We start from the raw sequence: 15,772 nt of genomic DNA, 5'->3' as shown, positions 1-15,772 counted from the left end.
AGCCAGAGCATACTTCTTGACTTCAGTGGCTTCTTGCGACTTTCAGGCTTCAGGAATCTTTCCTATTTTATGCAATTAACTTTTCTTCTAAATACGCTCTTTTATTTGAGACCACGGTTGGAAAATTTGAGCCTTGAAAACTCATAGGAATGGCATATAAATCTGGCAATAACAGTGCACACATTAACATCAATTTTAACTTTCTTGCTTCTTAATTCTACAAATTAACCAGCTCATCTTGTTGATACTGACTTGCTTGTGACTGCTAGAAAGTAACTTCTTTTTCCAGTAGCTTGCAAGTGGTTTGTGCACAATTTTTCTGCCATAACTTGTTCAGCTTTCAATTTTCTTTTTTATTGGAAATCTTCAGAAGAAATGTTGAGATTGACCCCCTTCTTTTTTTTTTTTTTTTTTGAGACAAAAATGGGAATTTGCATTGGATGTTCTGCTCCCTCTTTCATAGTAATTTCCATTTTTTACATTTTAGGACTAGTATAGAGGAGGAGAATGTACAGAAAATATGGTGGATGTATGTAAAGACAAATCTTATAGTTAAAAGGGTTTTATGTTTAAAGTTATATCCTAAGTTCTCAGATCTATTTCAGGTTTCTTTCATGGCTTTCAGATTAGCAACATAGCCACTGTGTGTCTTTCTGATATACTTCTTATCCAGGAAGAAAATGAGTTAAAGCTGAACTTACTGCTATTTATAAAATGTCTGACCAATATATTCTGAGTTTTAGACTGACAAGTTTAATGTAAATTTAAACTTTTTAATTCTTAATCTGGCATAAATGGCTAGGAGAACAGTGAAGAGCTTCACCTCTAAGTTAATGCTCATGCATAAATCAAGAAAAGGGGAGCAATCAGTATGGAAATAAATTGTGTCTTTGCAAAGTACTTTGTGGTGTATTTTCACTTACGCTGATGTAACTTTCTTTCCAATGGAACATGCTTCAACTAGAACACACAGCAGCAACCTCTGCCACCAAAGATCAAGTAAGTTGACTTCACCTTTACTGTGGTAATTAAAATAATTGACATGTGACTATTTTTTAACTGGGGGATTGGAGAAGCAAGATCATTCTTTTTCTGTAGCTCAAGACCATGGCAGTCTTAAGTGAAATGTTTCTCAAACAAGTGTCATTGCTTCTGTTTGGACTGAATTGTACTTTCAGGAGATTATGCCTCACTGGTAGAGTGGGGAATGGAGTAAGCATTCTGGCTTCTATTTCTAATTTTCATGCCAAGCTTAATTCAAAGACTGGTCCATTGTGCCTAGCATAGGTAATGTTTTTGAGGTGCTTTTAAGATACTGAACTAAAAAGTGCCATTTAATTTATAGAAGTCAAACAATATTGTGAATTGGTTAAGAAAGTGACCCGCTTTTGTTACGCTTCTCGATTAAAAATGATTCTTTGTTCTTTTAACTACTTACCTTGTCAATTCTGCAACTGCTCTGTTAGAGGAAGGGGAATAAATCTAATTTTCTATGTCTTCTCTCCCCCATTAAACTACACAATGTACTTTTCCAGCTTTTGGTATTCTTCTATATATCTCTTTGCAGTCAGTTTTTCCTCTCTCTCACTTTTTTTTTTTTTTCTTTTCAGATATGACTGGTACCAAACAGAATCTCAAGTAATTGTGACAATAATGATCAAGAACGCACAGAAGGATGACGTCAGTGTGCAGTTCTCAGAGAAAGAGGTGATTTGTGTTGATTATTGATATGAGTCCCTAGATTCCCTAGGACTTAATAATTAAACCAGTGAACATTATCTGCTGTGGTAGCATGAAAAAAAAATGGTACAAGAGGTCCTTTTTTATGTGTAGTTATGCTGTAGATGTGTGTACACACCCAGTCAAGTGAACTGGGATCTATTGTCACAGCAGTGTCCATGGGATTTATACGCAAGCAGTAGCATGGTGTGCGTGCTGCAAAGGGAACATCTGGTTTTTGGGCTGCCTGTTTGTTTGGAGGGGTGGGGGAAAAAGTGATCTGGACTTAAAATGTTTGAGTGTGCATACATCTGGAGTAGGAATGGACAGAAGCAAGATATTATAAAAATAGGTATGAAGGAGTAATATCTTGCTTTAGGACAATTACAGAAAAAGAATGAATATTAGTGGGTGGATTTTTTTCTTGGTTTTGGCATTATTAATACTGTTAATGGCACCAAAATACATATTTCAAGGAAGTGCAGTAGTATCTTTATATAAATAAAGATACATAAGTATAGTAGTAGTGTAGTATCTTATATTATGTATACCATATGCAGTACCAATGACGTTCATGTTTAATTTCGCTGAGAATGTTGAAGAGTTACGTTCTTATTCTCAACTAAGTTGGTACTTCAAGAACTACCAGAAGTAGTTTGTTGTTACTGTCTGCTTTAGATTGTTAAAATTGTGTCAGAACTTGCCACGTAGTTTGTGTGGATTAGAAGGGAAGTCGTGAATTGTTTTCGTGTTCCATTATTAATGTGTTGAGACTTCATTTGCCATATAATTCTTGAGCCAAAGAATGCAGATCAATCTGACAAGATAATAGGCTTTTTGAGTGCTTGCTGGCTAAGAATTGAAATCTCCTGTTCATCTTCTAGCATACTTTAGAAACACCTTATTCAATAATGCAGTAATGTAATGGCGGCGTCTGAAATTCTGACACCTGATGCTTTAAGTGCCCTAGTGAAGGGTCATTAATTTAATCATTTAATCTTGGTGCCAAATGACAATCCTTTACTTGGAAACGGAAAACTGCTCTCAAAGGTGACCAGAGACGTGTTTTCAACTGTTAACAGATGAATGCATCAGTGAGACTTCCATCAGGTGAAGACTACAACTTAAAGCTTGTTCTTCTCCATTCTATAGTGCCAGAGCAAAGTACATTTAAAGTGCTTTCAACAAAGGTAAGCTTCTTAAAGTATAAATTATTTCTTTGACTGTCCCTGATGTTGAAAACGCTTCTGCTTTATTGTCTTGTCTCTCTGCAACAGTCATGATATCTTGCTTTTCATATAGAATTACTTTTTCTTTCTTCAAGGTGCCTTTCAGCCAGCGGGAGGCTTTCTAAACTTGTGCAAATATCAGAAATAGTAATATGATGGTGCTTACTGAAGTGCAAATGACAGTTCTGTTGAGGATGCTTTTACTTGTTGCTATAGAAAGAAGACTGTGGTCTTCAGTCTGACAATTCAGGTATTGGGAAAGTATGAACACCCTTTTACTAAACTTTTAGGAGCCAATAGTGCCTTTTGAAGCATTGTTATCTTTGTGTGCCCAAGAAATAAAAGTCAGGCTTTGAGGATTTCAGTGTTGAAATAATTCTTTACACTTTCATGACCTTTTCTTGCTGGTACAGGTTAGCCATACACTTAACTGTTCTTGGCTTTTCAAGAGGGTGTATTCTGTGCTGTTTCTGGAAATAGTGCTTGCTTGGAGACACTTGAAAATCACGTGGTGTGAGAAAGCATGCTTTTGTCCAGGTGTTTTGTTTCTTCTACATTACAGGTATAGAAAAATGAGGAAGTGACTATGGTGTGGCATACCACATATTGTCGGTATAACGCATAGACAGACGTATGCTTTGTCTCTAGAGCCAAACCTGAGTCTCGGAAGCAGAAATGTATTGTTGATTCTTTCCTTCTAGTTCAGCAGTGGTTCTGCAGAGCTTTTGGAAATTGCTTTGCGTTCTCATGTTTCGTTTTACCTGTTACCTTCTCAGAAAGGTACTTACAACAGTTCTTCCATCATTTCAGAGAAGAGGGACTTCAAGGTGACGGGAGAGAATTGCCATAGAAAGTTGGTCTCATTTTTCCACTCCTTGCCCTGAGGAAGCTGGGCAGGTTGTGTGATTGAGTCACGTGAGCTCTTATACTATCGGAGATAAGCAGAGTGCTCCAAGTATGTAGAAAATCATCTAGTCCATTAGTATTTATATAAATTTGAGTGGAATGGGCATGGACCTTGTCAAGAGGAGTAATTGTGAGGTCGTGTTTTCTTTATGTTCCTATCTAGCTTTTGTTATACTTCTCATTTGTCTTGAAGTTTACCACTACTTTTATGAAGCACCTGCATGCTACTGAGCACTGTGGAAATGAACTTGAGTTTGTCTTTCTGTGCTGCCATCACTAGCCTGGGTTAATCTCTGGAATAAAATCTCTAGTAGTCTGGAGCCTGGTTTAGATTGAGGTTTATAAAGTGGTGTGAAAGCTTTAGTTACTACATTCAGGCAGTGTCTGAATTGTAAATATTTTGCATTTTGTTTCCAAATGTTACAGTTCCCATATAATTGTGAAAGAATATTTTTGAGACAAAATGTGATAAGAGAGAACACAGGAGGTGTTCTAACAGCAGAAGTCAGTGCTTCAACATGTTCTTCCTCTTGCAGAAAAGAACAGTATAAGGACATCTGTGGAAGCATAGTGAAGGAATACAATTTAAATGATGCCCCAGCTAATTCTGGTTCTGACCAGCAGATGGAGTCTGGCTGAAGAAAAACATTTAAAAGCAGGTCTACATTAAGCACGCAAAGATTTCTTTAAAGGTTTAGAATATTTTACTTTGAAAAACATTAAGCGCTTTAAGGTAATAGTGTGGCCTTAGTGTTTGAATACTAGAAATTCAGATTTCTTTTCAACAGTTTTGTGTACGTACTTTGTTCTTACAAGCGGTGTGGAAAATACAGTTATTACTTTGAAATAAGATTATTAATAATATTAAAAGTAATAATAGTACAATATAATATATAAAATATTAGTATTAATAATATATTAATACATTAATAATATTAAAACATAAACTCTTATTACTTAGAACTTCTGAAACCCTTTACAAATTATTTTGTACCATTTACATGAAAACCTTTTGTAAGGAGTTGGAAAGAAAGACATGGTCTCATTATCTTCCTAATTGTATGAATTTTTTTACTACACACTCCTAAAGAAACTGTCTTTGTTTCCACAGCTGTGGATTAACAATTTCAGATAAGAATAACTGCATGTGTTCACACTGCTTTATTTTGTATTGCTCCTTTGAACATGTGAGTCACGTTGCCATTAGCATCGCATAGTCTTCACTCAGCAATGGAGGGTCCGGTCTTTCTTTTCCAATTATATGAGGAAAGATATGGAGAACCAGAGTCAAATATATGGGCAGGTTATGTGGTGGATAGTTCGGGTTTCCCATTAATTTCATTAAAATAATAAATGTAATGGATAGAGGGTGAAATAACAGAACTGGCAGATAGTAGAACGATCTTGTGTATTTTGGTAACTAAGAAAAGCCGGAGAGCGATTTCTCAATACTGGTTGAAATTCAGCATCACTTGACAAATGTGAAGGCCTAAAGGTAAAGATGCAAATTTAGGAGGAGAAAATACCCTCAATGGTATTTGCAGAATTACAAATTCTAATATAACTGCTAAGAGCAGACAGAACTTACAGACTCTGGGATTGGCCCTTTCAGGAATGTTAACAGTAGTGAAAAATGCGATTGATACCTTAAGAATTGTTTCTTTTCTGGCAGTGAAATAGAAATTATAGTTTTCAATAAATCCATGCTGTGGCTAGCTCTGAGATACAAAGTCTCTAGAAAAGAACGGAACTAGGAAAGGGTACAGAGGTAGCACATCTTCAGAGGTAGATGTTTGGAGGTGTTTGAATGATTTCTATATGAGCAGAAATAAATTAGTGTTCATAATCTGCTTTTGACTTTTGACTTCAAGCTGTGAGTTAGAAAAGGTAAAACACTGGAGTCTGACTCAAGAACAGCATAATGTGTGGGTGAAGTCTGGTTTTGAAATAAAATCTTAATCTCTTTCTTTATGCATTCTGATATTGTATATTCTCTAGTTGTCAACAGTTTTGTAGATGATACAGACTGCCTTTAATCATGGCTGTATGTATTACTGCCATGCTTGGAGAAGTTTCTTTACCTAATTCAAAATTTTTACCTCATTCAAAATTTGCTATTTAATACATAACACTACTTGCAAATTCAGCTTTGAGTTGATTATGGTTCCTGTTCACATTTATTCATGAGTTACTTAGAATTACCCCACGTTCAGCATATAATTCTCATGATCTAAGGCCTCAATTTAATGTTCATGTGAGAAAATTCTGAATACATCTGTATTGAGTCCTTCTCTTGAGGGAATTGCTATATATGCATAGCATATCTTTTTTCTTGTATGTGAACAGCACAGTTGATAGATCATAACTAGCATAACCTTATTGGTTATACCTCTCATGTCAAAGGTGTCTGATTGTAGTAATCTGATCAAGAAAAAAGTTAACAGCAGCTCCGAAAAGCAGTGTATTAATTTGAGGTTTATGTCTTAAAAATGGAAGCTGATCTGGTCTCTGTATGTAGCATGAGTTTGTACACAATAGGTAGAATTTCGTGTATTTTGGTGGTCATCCCCAGTTGTGTTCAGGTGTCAGGTGAAGCGGGAGGAAAACTGTGCCACAATGAAAACTGTTAACAGGAGGAATTAGTGATGCTATTTGGTTTTTGTTTTTTTTTTACTTCTTTCCAGAAGGGGGAGCCAAAATGTAAAGGCTGGACCAAGTTTGCTCTTAGGAAGTTGCCTGCGTGCAGTTATCCTCTAGCTCAGGGTGTGTAATATCATTGTGGTCTCTTCTTAAAAGGAAAAAAGGCATAAAAACGTAAAATGAATGACTAAATATGTTTAAGACAAAAACTATCTGATCTGTCTCTGTCCAGAAAATACAGCAGGAAACTAGAAACGCACGAATAGTGCAAATAGCATAAGGATTTCTAATGTTCTGAAACGGTTCTTCGTGCACAATCAGCCTCGCTTTCTTTTCCCTCTTCTGTTCAGTCTATCAGACAGTGTATTTGGGATTCCATGGGAATATTCTGCCATGTTCTGTTGGAAACTTGTGTAATGTGAGCAGTTTCTTTAGGTCTTCTCTTGTGTTCTAGGTGTTTCTCAGAGTTTTCTTCTCCTTAGACCTAGAAGAGGAGCGTGAGGATGAGTATGTGCTTTTTAGCACGTGTACTTATGAACTTGAAGGAAACTTGAGCTTTCTCTTTTTCTTCCCCTCTGCTCTTGGATCTACAAGTAGTCTGGGGACAATTACTGTGAGTTTTCAGTTTTCAGTGGTTTGGCTTTTTGCAAGCAATGACTTGCAGCAATTTAAGGTCATTTGAAAAAGTGGTAAAAAGTACTTTCTTTGATCTCAAATTCAAGGACGGTTCTGGGGTAAAGTTGTGTTGCAGACAGGGGAGGCGTTAGAAATCCTCAGCCTCTTTTACAGAACATTTTATAGTTGACATTTGTTACTTAATAGAGATGTCTGAGGTAGAAGCACGCTCTCAGCAGCTTCATGCCAGGAATATGGTAGTGTGCATCAGTGGAATGTTTCTTTTCCTCAGACCAACATTTCGCCTTGCAAACTCTGGGAAGAGGCAAAGAGTGAAACTGTTTCACACACTCTTGGACTGTTGTCAGAGCCTCTATTCAGAGGCAAATGTACACAAATAGATAAACAGAGGAACAGATTTATTTTAACTGAAGTTGGTTCTTGCCGTTGCAGTCTGATCCTTAAAAGATACTTTCTCCTTTAGGATATTTTCATTAAATTGCTTGCAGACACTTGAATGCAGACTTCCCTGCTCTCATGTACTTGTTTTCTCTGTGGGGCTTTCATGCATCTGCATATCTCCTGTATATATTCTGGAGTGGTTTCTGTAAATTATAAACTGATATTTAAGATATGAGTTGGATAATTTTTCTGAAATTTCTTATGTCTCTTAGGCAGGGCTAGTTGGAGCAATTTCCTGGCTAGACCATAAAGAAACCTTCCCAATGATTGGTATGGTATTTACCTGGCTCAAAATAACTTTGGTGTTTTTTTCTCTTTTTCATGAATGTAGATGGGTGTGGGGCATATTTAAACTTGTAAATATTCTGAGAACTATATTTTAAACAAGCATAAAAGTCAGTGCCTGTGCATTATATAAATGCATAAAGGAAAACTCTGCATTGGGGTTTTCTTTTGTCTTAAGAGAAGACAGAGTTAAGAACAATTGAAATAGCAATGGTTTGCATTGAGGATGCAGGGAGAAAGAGCATTAGGATACCAAAGTGATCTGTATTGCTAGCTGATTGTCTAAAATTCAAAATTTTAGCAAGTGGTTGCTGTGTAATACCAGTGAGAAGGAAACTTTGACTTCTTTGCACTCGATTCTCCACAGAATGTAGCTGGCAAAGAAACTGAAAGGTGCACGTTAAATCCTTCTGTTGCAATGTATTTGCCACTGAATAAATTTCTTAATGTTCTTTTATTTGTGGTAACACTGCAGAGTTATTTTCATCTCGGTATATTTTGTTTAGTTATGGATCAAAGACCTTGGAATTCAGAAAATAAGCAATGTATAAAAGGTCTTTGAATAACTAGGATACCAAAACTGTATGTGCATATGATCTTAGAGGTAAGTTTGAATAGGTCATATATTTTTAGAAGATAGTGCTATTTTGTCCTATCCTTAAATTTAGATTACAAAATACATGAGATGATTGCAAAATTGCAACTCTAAACACTTAAAACTTACAACTCGGACAAAGCAGTCGGTAGTTCAGTAAATAACCAAGTAGTTGACTGGAAACCCTGAGTTCTTGTTCTCATGTCTTTGATATATATAGCAAAACATCGCAATTTAAAAGGGTATTTTTTGATGCATCTTAAAATTAATGGCTGAACTACTGCTTAAGCTTTGCCAGTTCTGATTTCCTTCATCCATCTGACCGGAGCTTGACACAAATTTGCCAGTGGTAAGTGAACTTTCCCTTAGCGTGGACTGTGAAATATAAAACACAGAAGAAATTAGGAAAAAAAATGCTGAAACTTGTCAGTGTGTACCAGAATCTTCTTTTAGGGAGGAAGATAAAAATTCTTTCCCCTTTTTTAATGTTTCTCAGTTAAACTGGCAATGTCTGTCCTAGAACATAAGTTCAAATGAAATCTAGTTCATCAAAGATTTAGACTTTTTAACAGTAGGCTTTTACCTAGAAAATTAACATTGGCTAACTAGCGTTGTGTTTATCTGTAGCTAAGGGGAGAAATTCTTCCTTAAAACTAGATTAAATGCTTCTTTATGCCAGTCACCTTAAGGTAAGGGGTTTTGTCTTCTTGTACTACCAATGAAATAGTTCAGAATAGCTTCTGAGTGTAACGCTGTGGCATCTTTTCTGATAGCTAGCAGTTGGATTAAGCTGCAAACAAACTTGTGTAAATCTCTGATGGATTTTAAAAAATCGGTTACTTCTATGACTAGAAAATTCTGTGACTAGAAACTTCTCTCTATCCTTTCACTGTGGTTGGAGTTTCTTCTAGATGATGAATCCCCCATTCGACCCTCTTCTTAGAGGGGTGGGCTTCTCCTAAGTTAGTATTTCAAACGAATAGTGCATGAATTACTCTGACAAAATTCCATGTTTCTTTTCCTTTTTGCTTTGCTCACTTTGAGCCCAGAATACTAGGAACTTAAAAATTACAACAGAAGGTGGATTATTTCTGCATTGGAGGTTTTCATACATCTGGAGTACTTGCGTCCAGTTTGGGGCTTCCCGGTGCAAGAAAGGCATATGTTAACATGGGGCAAGTCCTAATGGAGGGCTACTGAGGTGGTCAGGTGGCTGCACGATATGAGCTACAAGGAAGGGCTGAGGAATTAAGCTTCTCCTTAAGTGGCATGCGAAGCATTTAATTTGCAATGAAATTTTCCTGTCTTTTATTCTGAAGTTGGCGTGAGGCACACAGGCATACATTTTATGAAATATAAATGTTAAATCAAAGTAGTTGGTGAAGTGTTGATGTATTTCTCTTGCCTGAGTGCTGAATTTTTTTTTTCCAAGGAGAGGAAAAAGCTAACATACCTAACTTATATGTTAGATACGACATAAATGTCCATGCTGATATGTTACTTGTCTGTGTGATAGCTATCAGTATCTGCTTTAAAATATTCATTAAAATGCATTTATTGCCATTTGTGCACGTAATTGGGACTTGCAAACTTGTTTCTCCTCAGATCAAATAAAGCTCTCAAGTTGAAGAAATATGTGCCTTCACAAGCAGAATTTTATAGCTTTATATTTTTGGAAAATGTGGTTGTATAATGGTATACAGCTAATGATTTCCCTAGTTTTGCTCCTGCCTGCCACTTTGCCTAATGAGTAGCTTCAATTGAAGTGGATGGAGTAGATGGGGAGAGGTTTAATCATGTCATAAATACATTCTGTCTCAATTCTTCAGCTGTCTATACTTCTAGCTTGGCAGGGTTGAAATGGTTTAGATTTAAGAAATCTGCATCTTGCACTGGGAATTAGTTTGTAGCGTTTCCTTTTCCTTAGGGATGTTTGTCATCTAGTACCAGCTTAGGGACAGTTTGAGAGAGGAAAATGTAAGAACTAGCAGATTAAAAAAGGAGAGGGGGATTACTGGAGCAGCAAAAATAAAGATCTTCCTTTTTTTTTCTTCTTTTTATGCGTGGGCAGAGTACTCTGATGAACAGCCAAAGGTCTTTATAAGGGTTCTTTGAGGAGGGTTGTGTTCTGAGAAGAAAAAAGTCCATGTTTAGTAGCTCACATCAAGCATTGTATTGCATTAGAGGTCATTCTTGGGGTGGATGAAATAGTCTTCATTTGAGATACTAAAAGATACTGACGGAAAGCCTGAAGTGTTAAGGGTAAGAGGAGATAGTGAAGGAAGAAACAAACGAGAAATTGAAGTATAGGGTTGAGCAGTCTCAGTATCAAACATTTACACTCGCTCTTTTTTTTTTTTTTTTTTTTTTAAATAGATCATATAGGGGAATGTACTGATAAGCAGAGTATAAAATCTTAAAATTAAGGCCACCTCAGCTTAAGTGTGTAACTGAATTGATAATACGGTTTCCTTTGATTGAGACGAGTTATATAGGAAGAAGAGGAGAGACAAGTTGTTTTAAATTAAGACTCAAGTTTCACTTATAACTAATTAGTGCCTTTGCAAGTGGCTAATTGACTTAAATGTTGACTCAGGAGATCCAAATCCATTAGAAAAAAAAAAACACAACAACCCAACCCTGATAGTTCTGGCACACATGGAACTATGTATTTGTCTTATATGTAGATACACAAATATTTTAACTTCCTTAAGCTAATTGCAGAGCATTAGATTTATGTGTGTAGGTGTTCAAAAATGAACTTTAAGGTTGTAATAGAAGAGTCCAGTGAAGGAACCTTTGCTGGCTTCTTTAGTTCTTCAGAAGACTAATCATTGGCACAGTTTGAATGCTTCTTTTGCATAGTTTCAGCAGAAATCTCCGCATCCTTACAGATTGCGATATTAAACTCTGGAATACAGGCCTTCTTTAGGGACAGTAGGCTGAGCAACTGGAGTAATACGGTATTTTATTTGGTTATTTTTGGTTCTGTGACTTGCAGTATTTTAAAATCTGATACCCTGATGCTTAATTTGTTACTTGTAAAGTTGCTAAAAACATTGGAAATCTAACAGATACAGGGGAGTGGGAAGTCAAATACATGTGGGTGCTGGGCTTAGAAACTTACTGAAACTCTCTGCTGCCTTGAAGGGCATTCCATGTCTCATTTCTTAAACTTTTTGTTGTTCTCAGTTAGTACACGTTAGTGGTGGAAAATAAGTATTTAAACTTTTCTAGGGAAATGTAGCTTCCCTGGGGGGGAAAAAAAACATAAAAAGAAGCAATCACCATTGAATATTCTGATTCTTAAAATGCAGCATGATGGCAAACATGGAAGCTTTGAAACTTAAATGAGCTCATTTCTTTATTTTTGTAAGGTATCTCAGCCTGTTGCTTACCAGTGACTGATTTGAAGAATGGATTAAATAAAGTTCAAATTTCGGATCAACATGATGCCGTGCAAGGAGCTTGCTGTTAGGATCCCTGGGGTTAGCTTTTACAGTGGTGCCTTTGTTCGTGGGTCTGCAGGGATCCCCAGGTTATAGTGGCTTTAGGTAGAACGAGGAACTCGCTTCTGCTGAGCTGTTCACAAATAAGGAACTGCTGAAGTTTAGCAAGCACTAATTTCAATTAATTAATAGCATCATACGGACCTTGTGACATTTTCTTAAGTGAATTTGTTGTTTGGAGTGACATTAGACAGTCCTTGTTTTGCAGACATTGTTTTGCAACTTTGTAACCCTGCAACCAAAGGATAAGGTTAATTACGAAAAAACATTTTAATATGGTTGTCTAACGGGATTATGTGTAGCTGTGAATAGGGCATGACATACTTCACTTAATTTTGTTTCTCCTATGATAATTGCAACCATATCCATTTTTAATTGCCAGTTTTGTCAATGAATACTAGACAGTTTTCTCCGTAGCAGTGTGTGTTCATTGAACCAAATGAATACAGCTTCTGAATTTCTCCAGTGGGAAGAGCTGCATAGTCCCAGGATGTTTCTCTGGTTTATGTACTGCACATAACATATGAATTTTTTTGGTGGATGAAATATAAACCTAGATAAAGTTGGATTTTGCAGTCCTTCAAAAGTACTATTTAATTATTAGAGCTGACTGGCAAGAAAGGGGTGCTTGAAAGGTAATACTTTGGTGCCTGGCAGCATAGAGATGTTGGGACTGATGGTTACTTTTGGGATACCATGATTTACAAAAAGAACCAAGTGAATACTAAGCAAAAGCAAGTAAGTGGTACTAAACAAAAGGGTAGAAGTCTGATACAAGAGTTTTGCAGCTACATAAGAGCTTAGTTGACCTGTAACTTGAAGTCACGTAACTTCATCTTGCAAAGTAGGTAAATTTTGTTAAAATACAGGCTCCATATTTGAGACTGTGTTTCTGAAAGAAAATTGATTTTCCTACTTCTACAGGATCCAACTAATTCAAGCCTGTTTGGCAGAACTCTTTGCCATCTGGATTAATTTGTTCTTTGTCTTGTGTTTTATAGATTGAGATAAAGATGAAGAAGCCAGAGGCTGTAAGATGGGAGAAGCTGGAGGGGCAGGGAGATTCTCCTAAGTTAAAGCAATTTACACCAGGTTTGTTCTCTGAACTATTAAGTATTAAATGGCTTATTTGTATTAAGTTACTTGCAGTTATTAATGATTTATTTGTGTTAAATATTGTCAGTAAAATCACAGCAGTAAAATCACAGTGTTTACAATGAAAAGCTTAACAGTCTTGTTTTTACTGCCAAGAATTGACAGAAAAAGTCTGCAGGGCATCACTAAAACTTAAGTATTAAATTTAGTCATAACTTCATTAATCTGATGGATTGTTAAGGATATACGCTCGTCATTAATTCCTCTGGGCTTATCTGGTTGACTGTTTTGGTCACTGTTTTGCAGCTCTATGCATTGTTACGCCTCTATTGTTGCTTAATAATTAATTATTATTTACTTCAGTATTTCATCTCTCTTGAAAAGTAACACTTTTGAAGTTTTTCAAGACAGATTAACAGTTTTTCTTTGAGAGAATTTGAACTTCCTGGTTTATTTATTTCAGGTATTTTTTGAAATTTAGCTCAAATTTTCCTATAGCTCTAGGCTGCTCGCTGCCTTTTTTTTATTACTGTCAGCCAATATCATCTTCCTTGTTTTGACTTTAATTATTCGTGCTGCTATTATGCAGCACTTTGTTGGATAACTAAATTATGTAACTCTTTACTTGAACGTAAACTTTTGCAGCTGCTGAATGTCGTCTCTGGCATTTCTTAGTTTCCTTTATTTTTGCTACTGGGACGCTTATATCAACAAGGAAGAATCCATTTGCGTTTTCAGATTCATGTTCTGTTATTATCTCTGATTCGTCATATACATATGTGTGTGTGTGTGTGTGCGTGTGTGTGTTCTCCACTGCTCTAAAAGTCATGAGAAAATGCTTAGTTAACTAACACTTCTGTTTCCAGATACCCAGCACTTATATCCATCATCCTCTCACTATACGAGGAACTGGGACAAACTGGTAGTTGAAATCAAAGAAGAGGAGAAGAATGAGAAGTTAGAAGGAGATGCTGCTTTAAATAAACTCTTCCAGCAAATTTATTCAGATGGTACAGATGAAGTGAAACGTGCCATGAACAAATCGTTTGTAAGTCTTCATTCTTTTTCTCTGAAGAAATGTAACTGCACACTGAAACAATTTACTAAGCTTTTGCATGAACCAGGAAGCCTCTGGCTACCAAAACCTTGGGCCTATAATGAATGGCAGTGATTCTGTTGGAGGTATTGGTATAACGAGTCTCGCTGAAAGCTACGATGTTGTACACTAACGAATGTGACTCTTTAAGTCCCAAGTTTGTGCCTCGGTGAAGCTTGTGCTTTGCCAATGGTCTCCTTGTTTCAATCAGTGTTATAAAAGGAAATACAGTTTTTGGCTTATCCAAAGCTTGAAGAGTTGCCATGAGTGAAAGGATCAAATTCCTTTTAATTGTTTATATCTGGTTCCTTTTATTTGTAGCTTTTAAACGCAAGAACCTGACTGACCTTTTAAAAGCTTCTAGTCAGTGAAGTAACATATCATTGTGTCCAGTACTGATAAAAGCGTTGTTGGGCTGAAGATTATTGAATGATGGCTTTGTCAGATTTTATTCTATATATACGCAGAATCCCTGTGTAACCTGCTTCTACATGAAGCTAAATTCTTCACTTTTCTTCAGAATTCTTTAATCTGCTATAAGAAATGTGGCTTTTATATTGCTAGAATTCTTCTAGCAAACTAAACAAGCTTTCTCTTGTATTGCAGATGGAGTCTGGAGGCACAGTTCTGAGCACCAACTGGTCTGATGTTGGTAAAAGGAAGGTCGAAGTAAATCCTCCTGATGACATGGAATGGAAAAAATTCTAATCCTGTTTTTAATCTTTTACCATCTATGTGTTGCCATAGTCATGTACTGACCACTGTGTATGGACATAGCGTTCTTGGATTCAAAGCACTGAATGTTCCCTTGGAAACAGGAATTGTCTTTGCATTTTGCGTGCTTTAGGAATTCCTTCATCTGCAGATGTTAAAGATATACTCAAGAGTGGAACCCTATTTTCATCATCTCTGTCTAATTTTTGGAAATTGAGTCAATCACAAGTCTAAATTTTCTACCGCCTTTATCAGCTCTGCTCTTTGGGGATGGGGTGATCTCTCACGGGCTGGTCAGGATTTATTGCCTTACGCCCAATATTTCTGTTCAATAACGTAATAGGTCTTGGCAACTTTGGGTAAAAACACTTTTCAACAACAGTGTTAAAATTGTTTGCTCTTTAACTCTGCTAAATAAAAGTGTAAATATAACTTTTTCTATACGGAATCGGCTTCATTTCATTTTTGGTAATCTTCTTTTTCAATGGGGGGAATCACTTTTCAATGGGAAATCACACATGTAGGTGAGGAGTACTGTGTGCAGGTCTGGAGCCCTCAATATAGAAAGGACGTGGGCCTGATGGAGCGGGTCCAGAGGAGGGCCACCAAAATGATCAGGGGGCTGGAGCACCTCTCCTATGAGGACAGGCTGAGGGAGCTGGGGTTGTTCAGCCTGGAGAAGAGGAGGCTCCGGGGAGACCTCATAGCGGCCTTCCAGTACCTGAGGGGGGCCTACAGGAAGGCTGGGGAGGGTCTGTTTACAAAGGCCTGCAGTGACAGGACGAGGGGCAATGGTTTTAAGTTGGAGAAGGGGAGATTTAGATTGGATATTAGGAAAAAGTTCTTTACTCTGAGGGTGATGGAACACTGGAACAGGTTGCCCAGGGAGGTGGTTGAGGCCCCTTCC

The 15,772-nt window shown here is 36.8% G+C and overlaps 1 protein-coding gene across 1 annotated transcript in view; it reads left to right on the top strand.

Moving 5' to 3' along the window:
* The window catches only part of SUGT1 (SGT1 homolog, MIS12 kinetochore complex assembly cochaperone), a 28,599-nt gene extending 13,288 nt beyond the window's left edge, over positions 1-15,311 (top strand). Inside the window, exons 8-13 of the mRNA XM_074158618.1 lie at positions 974-999; positions 1,611-1,707; positions 2,802-2,909; positions 12,962-13,052; positions 13,922-14,103; positions 14,758-15,311. Coding sequence (XP_074014719.1) covers positions 974-999; positions 1,611-1,707; positions 2,802-2,909; positions 12,962-13,052; positions 13,922-14,103; positions 14,758-14,859 — 606 coding nt within the window. The 3' untranslated portion in view covers positions 14,860-15,311. The remainder of the gene's footprint in view (positions 1-973; positions 1,000-1,610; positions 1,708-2,801; positions 2,910-12,961; positions 13,053-13,921; positions 14,104-14,757) is intronic.
* The last annotated feature ends 461 nt before the right edge of the window (positions 15,312-15,772 follow it).

Source organism: Numenius arquata, chromosome 1 (assembly GCF_964106895.1).
Source record: "Numenius arquata chromosome 1, bNumArq3.hap1.1, whole genome shotgun sequence".
Classification (NCBI taxonomy): domain Eukaryota; kingdom Metazoa; phylum Chordata; class Aves; order Charadriiformes; family Scolopacidae; genus Numenius; species Numenius arquata.
The sequence above is the reverse complement of the archived record's forward strand: the minus strand, read 5'-3'. Positions and strand labels throughout refer to the sequence as shown.